Raw genomic sequence first — 14,873 nt, forward strand, 5'->3', positions numbered from 1 at the left:
GCTTATAATCAAAATCAGGTGCTTATAATCAGATGTGTTTAATAAACTGATTGTTTGTCAGCTATGAGCACCTCTACAGAAGCAAAAGTTTTGGCAGTTTGCTGGTCTGGAGCATTCAAATGTGTGTTAACACAATGCCAAGGAGGAAAGACATCAGCAATAATCTTAGAGAGGCGATTCTTGCTGCCCGTTATATCTGGGAAGGGTTATAAAGCCAGACAATTTGAAGTCCATCAGTCCTACAGTGAGAAAGATTATTCATAAGTGGAAAAGATTGAGGGCAGCACAGTGGAACTGTGGTTAGCACGGTTGCCTCACAGCAAGAAGGTCCTGTGTTCAAATCCACCATCTGGCCGGGGCCTTTCTGTGTGGAGTTTGGAGTATGTTCTCCCCGTGTCTGCGTGGGTTCTCTCTGGGTCCTCCAAATTCAGGGTTAGTGGGGTTAGGTTAAATGGTGATTCTAAATTGGTCGTAGGTGTGAATGTGAGTATGAATGGGTGTCTGTCCCACTATGTTGGCCCGGCAACAGGCTGGTGAAGCTGCTGGATCATTTTTTACACACTGTTTCTGCATTTTGGCTTAGGTTTTGTTTTGTTTGTAAATAATGACATTGTGTAATATGTCATGTCTGGATGCATAAAACCTTAGAATTGAAAGAGTGTGTACTTTCTTTTACCATGACTAAACTGCAGGTGAAGGCAGTGCAATGTTTGCTTATTTTTAGTGAGAAGTCTTTTTTTTTTTGTTGAATGTGAAAATCATAAAAGAGGAAATGTAGTTCAGTTAGAAGAAATAAAAGTTTAGTTTTCAGTATATCTATAAAGAGTGACTAATTGCTGTAGTGTCTTTTTTTTTTTGTCTTTTTATTTCTAGCCTAAATATCCAGCAGGTGCCTCAGCTCCAATTTCTGGGTATGAACTGATTTACTTTAATATTTAATCCATATTTCCCTCAAACATAAATGAAGACTTTCAAGCACATGAACAGACATGTGTGGCTGGTTTCTGACTCACTTTACACATAACTTGTCAGTTTCAGGTATGGAGAAACGAACTACTGGGATGACGAAAACAGTTACGTCGCTAACACAACAACCAGCTCCTGTGCAGGGCCCTGGAGTAACCCAGGCCAATCCCATCAAACCAACTACCGACCTGATTCTGTTCACATGGCAGCTTTTACATTTATTCTGCAATTATGTGTTTACTACAGATCAAAGTTTGTGAAGAAACCATTTTGAAGCACTGTGATATAATATTGTGGTGGTGGATGTTGCTGGTAAATGCAATTACTGAAATCTGTGTTTTATTAGGTCCTGGTCTGTTACTTTATAAGGTTTTTGTTGTTTTACATCATGTTTTTTAAATATTTTATAGATGTTACAAACTTGTTACTAGCTTATCATGAGTATGAGTTTGTGTATGTATTAATTAATGAATGTATTACTGAAGGATTTAAACTACAGCTGTCAGAAATTGACTTATGGAGTTGCTCAAAGAATTATCCAAATGAGTCTTGAGTGCAGTGTCCTTGCCTTAATACTGGCCCTTCTGCTGTCAGCAGTTGAACATTTGTGGTTTGCTGAGTACAAAATAAACAGCTTTAACTATTGTTAATTTAAGGGCATTGATTAATATGTGGCTTTTATGGAGTAATTAAATGGTGGTAAGTGGGTGTTTCTAGTAATGGCCAAAACAAATGTTTAGTTGGAAAAATGTAAAAATAAATGTAGCTCACAGTCCTTAAACCAGTTGGCCAGACCCTCTCCAGTCTGTGATTTTTGAAAAAAATAATTGCCAACCTATTTATTAGAAACAGAAACACTGTGTGTAGAATCATTGTAAACATAGCAAAAAGAACAAAAAATCTGTACTAAAAAAAAGAAGAAAAACAGTATGGAACATAAATATCAGTATGTACAGTTGTTCAAATAGGCAGAAAGTGACATTTGCCAATATTAATGCTATTGGCAAATGCAGTAAGTGATAAGAGTATAAATTGCAAGTGATACTTAAGTAGTAGTAATAATCCTGCCACGTAGTTAAAAACAAAAACAAACATGGGATGGTGTAAGAGTATGGTATAATCGAGTGCTGATGCGCATGTGTAGATTTTTTTTTAATGTTTCAAATGTCAGCACAGCGAGGAGTTATAGTGTCTAATAGTCATAAGTAGAAAGGATCTCATGTAGAAGTAGTCCTGCACCTTGGGGAATTGAAGCTTTCACTGTGTGTGTATATATATATATATGTATATATATATATATATGTGTATATATATATATATATGTGTAATATATATATTATATGTGTATATATATATATATGTGTATATATATATATATATATGTGTATATCTATCTCTATGTGTATATATATCTATATCTGTGTCTCTCTCTCTCTCTGTGTCTCTCTCCTCTATGTGTCTCTCTCTCTCTCTGTGTCTCTCTGTGTCTCTCTATCTCTCTCTCTGTCTCTCTCTGTCTGTCTCTCTGTCTCTCTCTGTCTGTCTCTCTGTCTCTGTCTCTCTCTCTCTCTCTCTCTGTCTCTCTGTCTCTCTCTCTCTCTCTCTCTCTCTCTCTCTGTCTCTCTCTGTCTCTCTGTCTGTGTGTGTCTCTCTCTCTCTCTCTCTCTTCCTGTCTCTCTGTCTGTGTGTGTGTGTGTGGTGTCTCTCTCTCTCTATATATATATATATATATATATATATATATAGTGTGTGTGCGCGCGCGCTTTTATTTTGAAGGACTTCATGAGGAAGTGACATATTTGTGACGCTAAACGATGCGGAAGTTAGTGTTCAGTTTGGCTGAAAGCGTGTTTACAGTATACGAACAAGCTAAGTTTTAAAGCCGCTCTCTGGTAGAAGATTATGGGGCTAGTCCCATAGAACATGGCAGCAGAGGAGGTCGGGAGTGTCTGCAGGGCTTCGGTCTGTCTGTGTGTCCTCTGCGGACTACCGGCTGCTGGGAAGTCCACTCTGGCCCGGAGAATGGTCAGTACCGCCGCGCAGCACGGATGGAGAGCCACAGTGGTGCCGTATGATAACCTAATCCCAGAGCAAGCTTTTCGAACCAGAGTGGTGGAGGATGCTAACCTGCAAGACATGGTAAAGATAGGATTAAAAATGTTATGTAAACCAACCACCCTGCATAATGTAGGTTATGATACAGTCTATTATGGCTATCAGAGAGCATAATGAAAATATCACAGCTTTACGTGTAACAAAAAATTAACTTTGGTGCTATTTAACAAAAAACGTACCAAAAAATAAAAAAAAGTTACTGTAATGATCTACAGACATTGTGGATTGTTTTTCCCCATTTTGGTGTCTGTGTTATTAGTGCAACAGAAAATTGAAATAGTCTTTCAAAACTGGATACACGTGCCAGAATTTGTGTGTTTGTCCCTGTGGAGTCATTTATTTAGCGATCCTTATCCACTGGAACTTTCAAAAAGGAAACAGCTCTTTTGCAAAAATGCCAACCACTGGATAAATTCTAGGTGTTTTACTCTATTTATTTATTTATTTATTCATAACTGTAAGTAAGTCAGTTTTATAATTAAAAAGCTTAAATAGAGATCCTTATTTATTTTTAAAACTGAGATGGCACACATGTTACATGTTGCTCCAGTGGGCTGTTGATAGCTGCAGTTATGTAGTGCTGTGCAGGTCAAGGAATTACCCTTTTACCTCTTTGATAGCACTATGATGCATACACCTAGGTTCAGACATTCACCCAGTGGCAATTTATTTCCATCCATTTCAGTAAATTTCATGTTTGCAGTGCTTGAAGACTCTTTATCCTTAAGTATGTTTTACTAACTGTAGCATTGATTCTCCTTTCTAGCACACTGAATGGAAGTTGCACAGACAAGCAGTGTTGCACTGCATTGAGCAGTTCTTGCAGAGGTCTGAAATACAGTTAGAAACACCGAGCAGCTCTGGGATCCGCATTGCTGCATGGGAACAATGCATTGGAGCACTGATGGAGCCTGAAGATTTGAAGGTTGACCAGACACCTCTCATCTTTCTGCTGGATGACAATTTTTATTATCCAAGCATGAGATATGAAGGTTTGTCAGCTTGCAAGAAAGCGTAAAGAACTGTTTTATCAACTGAATATACCACAAAAACACTATTGCGGTCTAAAAAATGTTGGATTAAGTTGTCTGGTGTTGCAGATTCGCTGGGTTTCTGCCAGGTATACCTACAGTGTGATTTAGAGTCGTGCATCAGCAGAAACCAGAACAGGTCTCAGCCCGTTCCCACTGAGGTGATACTGGAGATGGTGAAGCGATTGGAGTCCTCCGAATCCTCAGAGAACTCATGGGAGATTAACAGCATTACACTTAACACCACAGGAACCGTGTCCAAATGTGACATGTAAGGCAGCAGAAAGAGCAGGCTGTATAGCTTTATTACCGAAGTTCATGCATAAGTCAGGCCTTTAATTTGTTGCCTCTGTGGTCTTATGTGTGGCTTATCCTCAGCCAGAGGGTGATGGAGTTGATCTCCGCTGCACTAAGTAACCCACTAAGCCTGGCAGAAGACAGTAAAGAACAAAAGGTACATCACTGTAGCATATACCTGAGACACATGCTATTGAAGTCCATAATTTTTTTGTATCATCCATTTTGCAGGAAGCTGACCGTCTGAAATGTGCCAATAGTGTGGTCCACCAGGCTGACCAGGCCTGTCGACGCCTCATCTCTGAAACCATGAAGACTGCCAGAGGTCAGCCTTAGAAAGAAACTTTTAATATTTCAGGTTAATAGAATACACTGTCACTTTAAACCTAGCTAATTTATCAACTCGTCTTTGCCTAATTTTAGGAAAACCAGGTACCTCCTGAATCCATGAGGTACCTGGCTGCTGAGCTGAGTGAATCCAAAGCAATATTTCTTCATAACCTACGGAAGCGTTTCCTCCAGGAAGTGCCGTTTATCCAAGAAGAGGAAATCAACGTGGAACATGTAGTGAAAAGAGCGGCTGAAAACTTTAAGCAAGACACAAAAGAAATCGTGTTTAGAATCATAAATAATGACAAAAAAGCTTGAGTGAATGTGTGATGTGCTGTATTTAATTAAACACAAGCAAAAATGCATTTTTAAATTATTTCTCAATTTATGAACCATTATGCTACTAAGTGACACTTTTGGAAATGTTTGTATTTTAATAACTTTATTTGGTAATTACAACTGTCAATGAAATTTTTTTTTTTTTTTTAATTATTCCTCAAAACTGATTTCAAATGTGTACATGACTTCTCTGATATGGTGTAATATGGTAATTAAGAGTAAATGTATATTTATTAATCTCTCACATTTTCTGACCATACTATGTCATCACATACAAACAAGTGAGTTCAAGTGATTGTGTCCAAGATTTGCACAATAAAAGCGACTAACATAGCATCAGGGTTATACAGGGTTCTTAAGTTGTCTCAGCATCAGCTAATACACAAAGTGGCTACAGTAAATTTTAAAGGTGTATGTATAGAAGCACAAGGCTACTTAAGATAGTATATAAATATTAGTTTTTAAAAAAGTATATAACAACTTAAAAATAAAAAAACAAAAATCACTACAGTCTCTGAGGGTAGATATGAATAAATATGAGAAATACAAACATCCCACTGATGAATGCGTCCAGTCAATTTAGCCAAGATGGAGACTTGGTGTATAGGCTAAGCTACAAGCAATTTACAGATGGTGGTCTGATTGTCAGCTCTGCTGTGAATACAAAGCTGGTTGAGCTTGAAATGTTGGTGCTAAATACTGTTTTGGTGTTTTATTTAAAAAAAAAAAATTAGCCATTAGCCACAACATTAAAACCACCCCCCACTGCTAGTAAACAGAGATCTGAACTTTCACAGTGTCGACAACGGCACCTTTGGGATGCTGGCAGCAGATCCTTTGGGTCCTGTAGCCTGCAGGGCGGTGCGTTGTGGGGCTTGTTCTGGGCGTTCTAGGTTGGAAACAGTCTTAAGTAAATGTTAAGGTAACACCCACATGAATGCCAGAAACAGGTTTTCGTCATATAAACACTGGTACTTGTGTTGTGCTCAAAAGTTTACATACCCTGGCAGAATTAGTGATTTTTTTTCAGAAAATATGAATGTAACACAGTAACTTTTCTTTCACTTGTAATTAGTGGTTGTGTTAAGCTATTTATTATCAAACAATTGTGTTTCCCTTTTAAAAATCCTATTGACAACAGAAACTACCCAAATGACCCTGATCAACGGTTTACATACTCTAGTACTTAATACCGAGTATTGCCTCCATCAGTGACAGCTTAAAGTCTTCTGTGATAGTTGTGGATGAGGCACTTTTATTTGCTCAGATAGTAAAGCTGCCCATTCTTCTTGGTAAAATTCCTCCAGTTCCTGTAAATTCTCAGGCTGTCTTGCATGAACTGCATGTTTGAGATCTTCCCAAAGTGGCTCAATGATATTGAGGCCAGGAGACTGACATGGTCACTCCAGAACCTTCTGTTTTTTTTGCACTAGCCAATGACAGGTTGTCTTGGCCTTGTGTGATCATTTTCAAGTTGGAATGTCCAAATGTGTCCCATGTGCAGCTTTCCTCCAGTATTATCAGTTTTTGACGAAGTGCCTGTGTAGCTCACACGGCACAAACTATGCCGTGTTGTAAACGTGTCATTTGTGGTTTTTTTACATTCACAACTAATATGAAAAGCCCAAAGTTGGGATCAAGGTAGAAAAGCAGTAAGGTATATTACTGTCACTATGTTTAGTTGCTATATAAGCAATATATGAAAAACAGAGGACTCCATATACATCTTTGCTGCTAGGGATCACTTTTTATGTTGGCCACGGGCAAAATGGCAGGCAAAATCATATTTGTCTGTGCACCTATGACCGCAGCTGTTGCACTGAATGGATGTTCATAGCCGTGGCAGCCCATGTGAATAGTGTAGAGATATTGTCAGAAAAGTGAACATCACAATGCTGGCATTTATATAATATCTGCTGGTCCGGTATATTCAGGGCGGGGCGGGCGTGCCCGCTGGCTGTTGTTAACACATGCAGTCAGACCATTCATGCCGTTCTCAAAGCCAAGGCTGGGAGCAGGACTGCAATTCTCGTGGCGTGAAGTGGGAAATTCTTTTTTAGGTAAGGATGACTGCACGCCATTGGAGCACACTGCAACCTGCTCACTGGAGACGTTATGTATCAGGATGGGCTTCTCATCTTTTAGGGACTCCCTGTCTGGCGACACAGGAGTCTGAGACTCAGGGTGGAGCTCGGCCAATTGACCGGCCAGTGTAGACAGCTGGTCAAGTGGGTTTTTAAAAGTCAAACCATTAGCAGTCCTGTTGTGACTTTCCTTCTCATCCACCTTGGGAGCATTCTTATACTCACTGCTGTTCAAATGGTGGATCTTGTGAGACAAGTCGTTCATATAATCCGACTTTGGCATCACCACGGAGGGCGGGCTGAGATTGATGAGAAGCCGGCGACCGAAGCCCAGTGAACCCGTTCTCTTCTGCAAAGCGCTCAGCATTCTCTTGTTGGAGAAAGGAGACCGTGCCACCCTTGTTGGCAAAAGTTTGTGGCGGCGTCGCCGTGATGTGACAGGTTGCTGCGGTCACTGCATCGGAAGGTGCAGAGGTCACACTTGTATGGCTTCTCTCCAGTGTGTGAGCGCATGTGGGCTTCCAAGTGGCGCTCGTATGCAGAGGCAAATGGGCACAGCTGGCAGCGGTGAGGCTTTTCTCCTGGGTGAGGAAATTATTGCGATTATAACCAGCATATTTTACTGTGATGTAAACAGAGGTAATGAAGTGAGTGCAGTGCAGTGTGTGTATTACAATAAGTTTATAAAGTTAAACTAATATAGGAAAAAAAGTAACTATCAGCTGTAGGTCTGGAATATTTACAGGATTAAAAATACAGTGGGAAAACTGACCTGTGTGGATGCGGATGTGCTCTATTAAACGAGCCATGCCCTTGTTCGCATAGCTGCAGTAGCTGCATTTATACTTCCATCGCAGGTCCTCTCCAGGCCGTCCATCTGCACATCCGACCCATCCTCCACGGACAGACTCACCTCCACAGACGGGGGTCCAGACCATTTTGTTCACACCTTGGGGCGACTACAAACAAATACAATATGATTTCAACATCTAATTCTGCTTATTAAATACATAAAGCAGTTATTTGTTTAGTACTCGTCCTTCTCACCAGCTTGAAATGACTGCGCTGTCTCTTTTTCACCACCCACAGAGCCTGAGATCATGTTGACATGCTGGGTTTGCTGTGTCAAGTATTCTTGAAATTCCTTTACAAATCCACGGGCTCGGTTTTTATCTCTTCCATGTTCCTTCTTCTATGCAGAGCCTAAAAAAAGAGGAGAAAAAAAAAAAAAACAAGACTCAAACGTGATGTCGACACGTACTACAACTCTGCTTTGGTATTCTGACGCTGCTACCTGCTGCTGCTAGCGTTTTAAACGACTAGCCTGTAGCTTTAGCAGCAGCACTAACGTTACTAGCGATTTAAACCCTTAAGATTTTAATTTTTAACAACCAAATTTAACACAGTGGTTACCGTGGTTCATATTTGCTTAACCGTTCTAACCAACATTTTTCCAGCAACAGCAGAGTTTAATGGGGGTAGTTTATCAGCTCCATCGGTTACCTGCTGAACGTTGATCGCTTCGGGTTTTTTCTGATGCGTCAGTGGTCACCCAAACGCAACTGTTGCCTTCTCGATTATCGGTAAATATAACATATGCTAATGTTGTGAGTGGCAATTGTTGTGGCAAAAAAAAAAAGAAAGAAACGACGACAGTAAGTCGTCCGTATTTTCAGAAGGTCTTTTCCGCCGTTAATATCAAACACAGATTTGAATACGCACACACAAGATCTGAATACGGTACACATGGATTTCAATAGGCACACACAAATCGAAATACGCACGCACGTCATTTTGCGACAATAATGACCCTATAATTTTGCACATGAAACACATATCAACTAGAATAGCCAGTATATGTGTATTCAGCTTGACAAAAAAACGGAGATCGTCTTTTTCATGTGATCGTTGTACATCTATTACAAAGTTACAAAGTGGAACATTCACAACAGGGACAAGATTTTATTTGACACTGACTGTGAAGCACTTACCGTTCTTTTTTTAAACTCCACTCCTGCTCATTAAGATAATCCCATATTGTATTTAGACTTAACCTAGCAGTTTAATGATTAATATAAAGTTTTTATACTCTCCTTGTTCTGTGTAACTTATTGTGTCTGACTCTTACAGGAGGTCATTGAAGGCGGCAAGAGCCCTGGTGGAGAGATTTCATAACAAACCATGGCTGCCCCGATGGCCAGGATTTTCTCAAAGGTTATACTGAATATTTAGGTCATTGTTATTTGCATTCATGCAAGAGTTCTGCGCTGATTTGAATATATTTTCCACAGTATAAGCCTGTTTTTAAATTGAATTGTGTAACCTATCTGGCTCTTGCCTACGTGACGTTTTCAGCTAACTGATGCTAATGTTTGCTAGAGCTCAAAACTATAGTTTCATCCCACTCAAGCGTTTAACAGTGGTCAGCTGTGGCCGACACTACTGTCTAATGCTCAGTCATACTGTTAAGTTACTACCCACATGCTAGGTATTACATATTCCTATCATTGTTTGTCTTTCAGTCTTTCAGATATCTCACTCGTCCATGGGGGGCATGCCAGGCTGGATGGAGGAGCACTTCCTCCAGATCTTCCCCAGATGTTGCTTCACACCAACCAACCGAGGTATTCTCCTTCCCTCCGCTTCAGACATACTCAGAGGAGGAGAGCATGATGAGGGAACAGGTAAGCTGGACCTCTTGTTTCGTGCTTCAGTGCACAGCTGGAAACAGGATTCTTAAAGCGCTAAACATCTGTGTTGCTGTTTGACAGTGAAAAAATATGCACAAGAGCGCATCGCCCCACTTGTGTCAAAAATGGATGAAAATTCATACATGGATGAGGACGTGATCAAATCACTCTTTGAACAGGGTGTATGTAACTGACTTTAACTGTGATTTAATGAAAATCTCATTAAAATAGGCCAGCACCTGTTTGTTCCTCTAGTGACTCATTTTATTTTTGCAGCTCATGGGTATTGAGATCGACCCAGAATATGGCGGAACTGGCTCCACGTTCTTCTCTTCTATTCTGGTCATCGAAGAGCTGGCGAAGGTGGATCCCTCTGTGGCTGTACTGTGTGACATCCAGAACACACTGATCAACATACTGTTCGTTAAACTTGTACCCCCGGCTCAGAAAGAGAAGTACCTCAGTCGACTGTCAACTGACATGGTGAGAAGCTTGGTATTCTGGAAGAATAAGCCAGCGTACAACAATCCAACATTATTATTTGTCAAGTGAAACTGATTGTTTTCTGATCATACATAAGCTACTTTCAACTGCTGTCTTATTCATGAGGGGTCAATCATGTCAAGACACTGTAAATTATAAAGTAATGCCCTATTATATTATATAGAGAATGCCAACATTTAGATCATCCCTCTGAGCAACATTTGAAAATACTACTGGATAGCAGAATTGAAACAGAGAGAAACCAATTATTGTACATTCACCAGACACTTTATTAGGTGTACCTTGCCAGTACTAAGCAGAACTGCCTTAATTCTTCATGGCACAGACTCAAAAAGGTACTGGCAACATTCCTCAGAGATTTTGGTCTGAATTGACATGATAGCATCACACAGTTGCTGCAGATTTGTCAGCTGCACATCCGTGTGGGAATCTCTTGTTTCGCCACATCCCAGTGGTGCTCTGTTGGACTAACATCTGGTGACTGTGGGGGAAAATTTCTCTGTTTTATCATTTGATTTGTTTTATTTGTACTATTTTAATCTGCTGTTTCATATCAACGAGAGTTAAATTGTTAGCAGTCTGTTTATTACGTTTTTATTTACATTATATGTCCTTACTTTTTTTGGAAACAGGATTTACATATTGCCCTGTATTTGGCACATTATGTTTAACTGTATTTTATATTATCTGTGCCAGGTTGGAAGCTTCTGTCTCTCTGAAGCAGAATCGGGAAGTGATGCTTTTGCTCTGAAGACGCGTGCTGAAAAGCACAAGGACTATTATGTAATCAATGGATCCAAGATGTGGATCAGTAATGCAGACCATGCTGGTGTTTTCCTGGTAATGGCCAATGTGGATCCTTCTGCTGTGAGTATCTGCTGATGTTTCTGTTCTCAGAATGTGCAGTTTTTACTTTTGAGTCTGTATTTTAAGGCCCCTCTCAACAGTGGTTTTTGAGTTGGTAATCTATCAATATTGATTAATTTTATTAATTTATCAAATGTTCAAAACATTCTCTGTTTGGTTGTTAAGAATTGTCACCCATGCTGGATGTTTTGCAGTTTAAATAGGCATCCGTTGAACAGCAAAATGTTAAAACCTCAAACATCAACATCGAGTGAGACTATACTCTATAATATCCACCTGCTGTAGTTTGTAGTGATGCTTTTTGGTACTTTCATGCACGCCCCTCTGACAGAAAGGTTGTTTGTTGTTGGCAGGGATACAAAGGCATCACCTGTTTCATTGTGGACAGAGACACTGAAGGGCTTGAGATTTGCAAGAAGGAGAACAAGCTCGGACTGCGGGCCTCCTCCACCTGCCCGCTCAACTTTGACAATGTCAAGGTGCGACCATATTGGAGAAATGCCTGGCAAGTACAGTACTGTGGTTTTTATTTATTTATTTTTAACTTCTCTGCTCTCTGTTGTAGGTGCCAGAGAAGAACATTTTAGGAGAGGTTGGTCATGGCTACAAGTATGCCATTGGGATGTTGAACGAGGGTAGGATTGGAATAGCAGCACAGGTAAACAATAACAATAATCTGCTCTGTAAAAAAAAAAAAAAGTAAAAAATTCAGCAGGGTGGTGCTAGACGCTCGAACTATGTGTGTTTTTCAGATGCTTGGACTGGCACAGGGTTGCTTTGACCACACTGTTCCTTACACCAGACAGAGGGTGCAGTTCGGAAAGCGCATCTTTGACTTCCAGGTTATGATCCATATTTGACTCTGTTCTTCATTTCATTTCATTTTCATTTTTATTTCATTCAATCAACATATAAATAATTTTTATAACCAAAGAGAAAAAAATCATGAATGAAAAGGAGCAGAAAGAAGTATAAACTTATAATATCTGCCCCTCATTCTACAAACCCTGCTGGTGATAAACGTTGGTTCAGTGAGTTCTAATGTTGTTTTAGTGCTCTTTATATACCAGGGCATGCAGCACCAAATTGCCCATGTAGCAACGCAGATTGAAGCTGCTCGGCTGTTGACGTACAACGCTGCTCGTCTGAAGGAAGCCGGGAGACCTTTCATTAAAGAGGCCTGCATGGCTAAATACTTCAGCGCAGAGGTGAGCTTCCTGTTTGCGTCATCGTTTCATACATCCACTTTTTTTTTGGTTTTGTTAGGTCCTGTAATTTCTGTGATATCTGTGCTGCCATTTCGGCCACTCATTTTTTGACATTTTCAGCTAAAGTGAAGCATGTTCCTGGGTGGGTTAAAATCATTATATTTTCCCTCTTGTTTTGCTTTCTTCAGGTTGCAAGCCTTACTACATCAAAATGTATCGAATGGATGGGTGGGGTAGGCTTCACCAAAGACTACCCCATTGAAAAATACTACAGAGACTGTAAAATTGGTGAGTCTGACTTCAACAAATGTGTTTGGACTCTGGACCACTCCACAAATATTGACTTGTGTATGTGCACTTTTTGTGAGATTGTTGCTTAAATAAGATGTAGTTAGTGTAACTGTGCCTGAAGCCCCTTTGTGGAAAGAACAAAATATGTGAGTGCTACAGGAAGGTCAGGTGTAGCTGTTCATGATTGGATCAGAGTGGGGCGGAGAGAGAAGGCCTGATAGCAGTGGCTGTAATCGGACTCTGCAGGAATTCCCCAGTCTGACCCCTCACAGTGCCATTACACCAGCACACAGCCAAGGAAGCATGCCATTGCAAAATGTCACTTTTCCTTTCATCACTGCCACTTTTGGCTCCCGAGCTCTCCAGCTAGAGCACCGACAGACCTAGCTGCACGCTAAGCCCCCTTGTCTCCTGGTAGTGAAAGCGGCAGATTCGTGCAGTATGCAGGGGAGTTTGGTAATATGGACTTTGTTGTGCACAGCAGGAATCTGTTCTAATGCTTTGTTTTCTCTCTTTGCGCAGGTACTATTTATGAGGGCACGACAAATATCCAGCTGTCCACTATGGCCAAGTTCATTGATAAGGAGTATGATGTTTGAAACTCTGAGCACAGCCTAAATGATTGTACTCTGCAGTGTTACACTCCACATTTTTTCCCAGATGACTATAGCGGGATTGATCCGGTAGCACTATGTTGCTGTAGATTTGTCCTCTTGTAGTAGATCATAGTTACTGATGTTGTGATTACATTTCTTCAGGTTTAGAGATAAAAGCTGCTCTGATGTAACAATTTTTTATTTTTTTTTTGTGTACAGTTTTCCATCACTTGTTCAAAAGCTACAGACTAAGAAACTGTATATCATTTTAAGACCTTAACCACTTTTGTCCCACATTTCTTCTTATTGAGATAGGGTGATTATCCATACGCTGGTATATGGAAGTGAATTTTTGAAAGCTGTTGACTAGGCTTATACTTCAGTGCCTTCAGAAGATCTATGATTACTAAAATCACTAACTTAAAACTGTGTTCTCTGCAGAACCAGTGCTCAACATATAGTGTACAAAAGTGATTTGATATTGTAACAAGAAATTATCTGTAAAGAATGATCTGTCAATACCAGTAAATGTGAAGTAAGTTCCATTGCGATGGCTCATGGTTTCTATGTGCTGGGGATTCCAGGTTAATGCCAAGTTCTTTCACTAGATGGCAGCATTTTCTCGAGTGACAGCAGCTCACAGAAGGCGCAGTCAATTATCATGTCTTTTAACAGCTTGTCACCTCTAATGATATTTTATATCAATTTAATTATGCCGCTGCTTCAGATGAAAAGAGCCCGCCTTGCGTAATTGACTCATTGATAATTTTGTGGGTGTGACTGATTACATTTGCGCTACATGCGCTGTTCAAAATAAGGTCTATTGTTTAAACGGCACAGACTGTGTCTGAGTATAAAGACTCCTATCAGCTTTCACCCAAGGCTTCTTACAAGGAATTCTGTGTTTTACCAAGATGTATTTTACTGACTAAAAGACAGCTATTAACCACTGGCAGTGTTTAACAATATGCTTTTTTTTATGCAGTGCTAAAGATTTGCACTACTGGTACTAAATGTATTGACATGCAGACTACATTTTTATATCACTAACCATATGACTTATTATTACAATAAAATACAGGGAGAGCGGAAGAATCAAAACAGATGCTTATATTTAATGACTTATTAGTCACGCCGTTTCCTGGCTATGCTACAAAAACAAATGTAATTTTTCTGTCAAAGAATTGTGATCTTAAGATTTACTTTTTAATTCATATATATTTGTAATATCACCTGATCAGACACAACATCTGTTTACATTCTCTGCACATTTGGAGTGAGTGAAATGGACTGAAATAGCTGCAGCCCTCATAAAAAATCTAGGATTCTGTGTGTGTTGCTCAAAGATCAGTCTTGATTGGTCTGTTTTCCCACCACCGGATCTTTAAAAGAAGCCGCATTAAATTTGCTCCCCCAGAAGATGAATTAAGTGTCATTTAGTGCTGGGTCTTCATTGATAGAAGTTAAAATCAGACATGCTAGGCTGCAGTGTAATAAACCTGGATTTTTCTTAGAATAATTTTCAAATAAAATGTTCAATATTATCTTTTTTGAA

At 39.8% G+C, this 14,873-nt stretch overlaps 2 protein-coding genes and 1 pseudogene across 3 annotated transcripts; 2 read left to right on the plus strand and 1 right to left on the minus strand.

Annotated features, from left to right (window-relative positions):
- Positions 1 to 2,780: 2,780 nt before the first annotated feature.
- On the plus strand, positions 2,781 to 5,226 carry LOC115798805 (L-seryl-tRNA(Sec) kinase-like; annotated as a pseudogene).
- A 1,593-nt stretch (positions 5,227 to 6,819) lies between these two features.
- LOC115798802 (zinc finger protein Pegasus-like) lies at positions 6,820 to 8,344 on the minus strand. Its single transcript, XM_030755774.1, is given in 10 exon segments — positions 6,820 to 6,899; positions 6,902 to 6,946; positions 6,949 to 7,019; positions 7,021 to 7,591; positions 7,594 to 7,743; positions 7,935 to 8,009; positions 8,012 to 8,086; positions 8,089 to 8,121; positions 8,210 to 8,317; positions 8,320 to 8,344. Coding segments are annotated over 10 exon segments (1,233 nt in total).
- Positions 8,345 to 9,299: 955 nt separating this feature from the next.
- On the plus strand, positions 9,300 to 13,867 carry LOC115798803 (short/branched chain specific acyl-CoA dehydrogenase, mitochondrial). 2 transcript variants are annotated; one of them, XM_030755776.1, is made up of 11 exons: positions 9,300 to 9,376; positions 9,685 to 9,862; positions 9,934 to 10,034; positions 10,129 to 10,335; positions 11,053 to 11,223; positions 11,577 to 11,702; positions 11,789 to 11,881; positions 11,976 to 12,065; positions 12,294 to 12,431; positions 12,620 to 12,719; positions 13,245 to 13,867. In XM_030755776.1, the coding sequence occupies exons 1-11, from the start codon at positions 9,344 to 9,346 to the stop codon at positions 13,319 to 13,321; spliced, it is 1,314 nt and encodes a 437-aa protein (XP_030611636.1). In that variant the 5' UTR covers positions 9,300 to 9,343; the 3' UTR covers positions 13,322 to 13,867. The 2 variants fall into 2 exon arrangements, with proteins under 2 accessions (XP_030611636.1, XP_030611635.1); XM_030755775.1 differs by lacking the exons at positions 9,300 to 9,376; positions 9,685 to 9,862 and having other exon boundaries at positions 9,933 to 10,034.
- The last annotated feature ends 1,006 nt before the right edge of the window (positions 13,868 to 14,873 follow it).

This window comes from Archocentrus centrarchus, chromosome 19 (genome assembly GCF_007364275.1).
Source record: "Archocentrus centrarchus isolate MPI-CPG fArcCen1 chromosome 19, fArcCen1, whole genome shotgun sequence".
Lineage (NCBI taxonomy): Eukaryota > Metazoa > Chordata > Actinopteri > Cichliformes > Cichlidae > Archocentrus > Archocentrus centrarchus.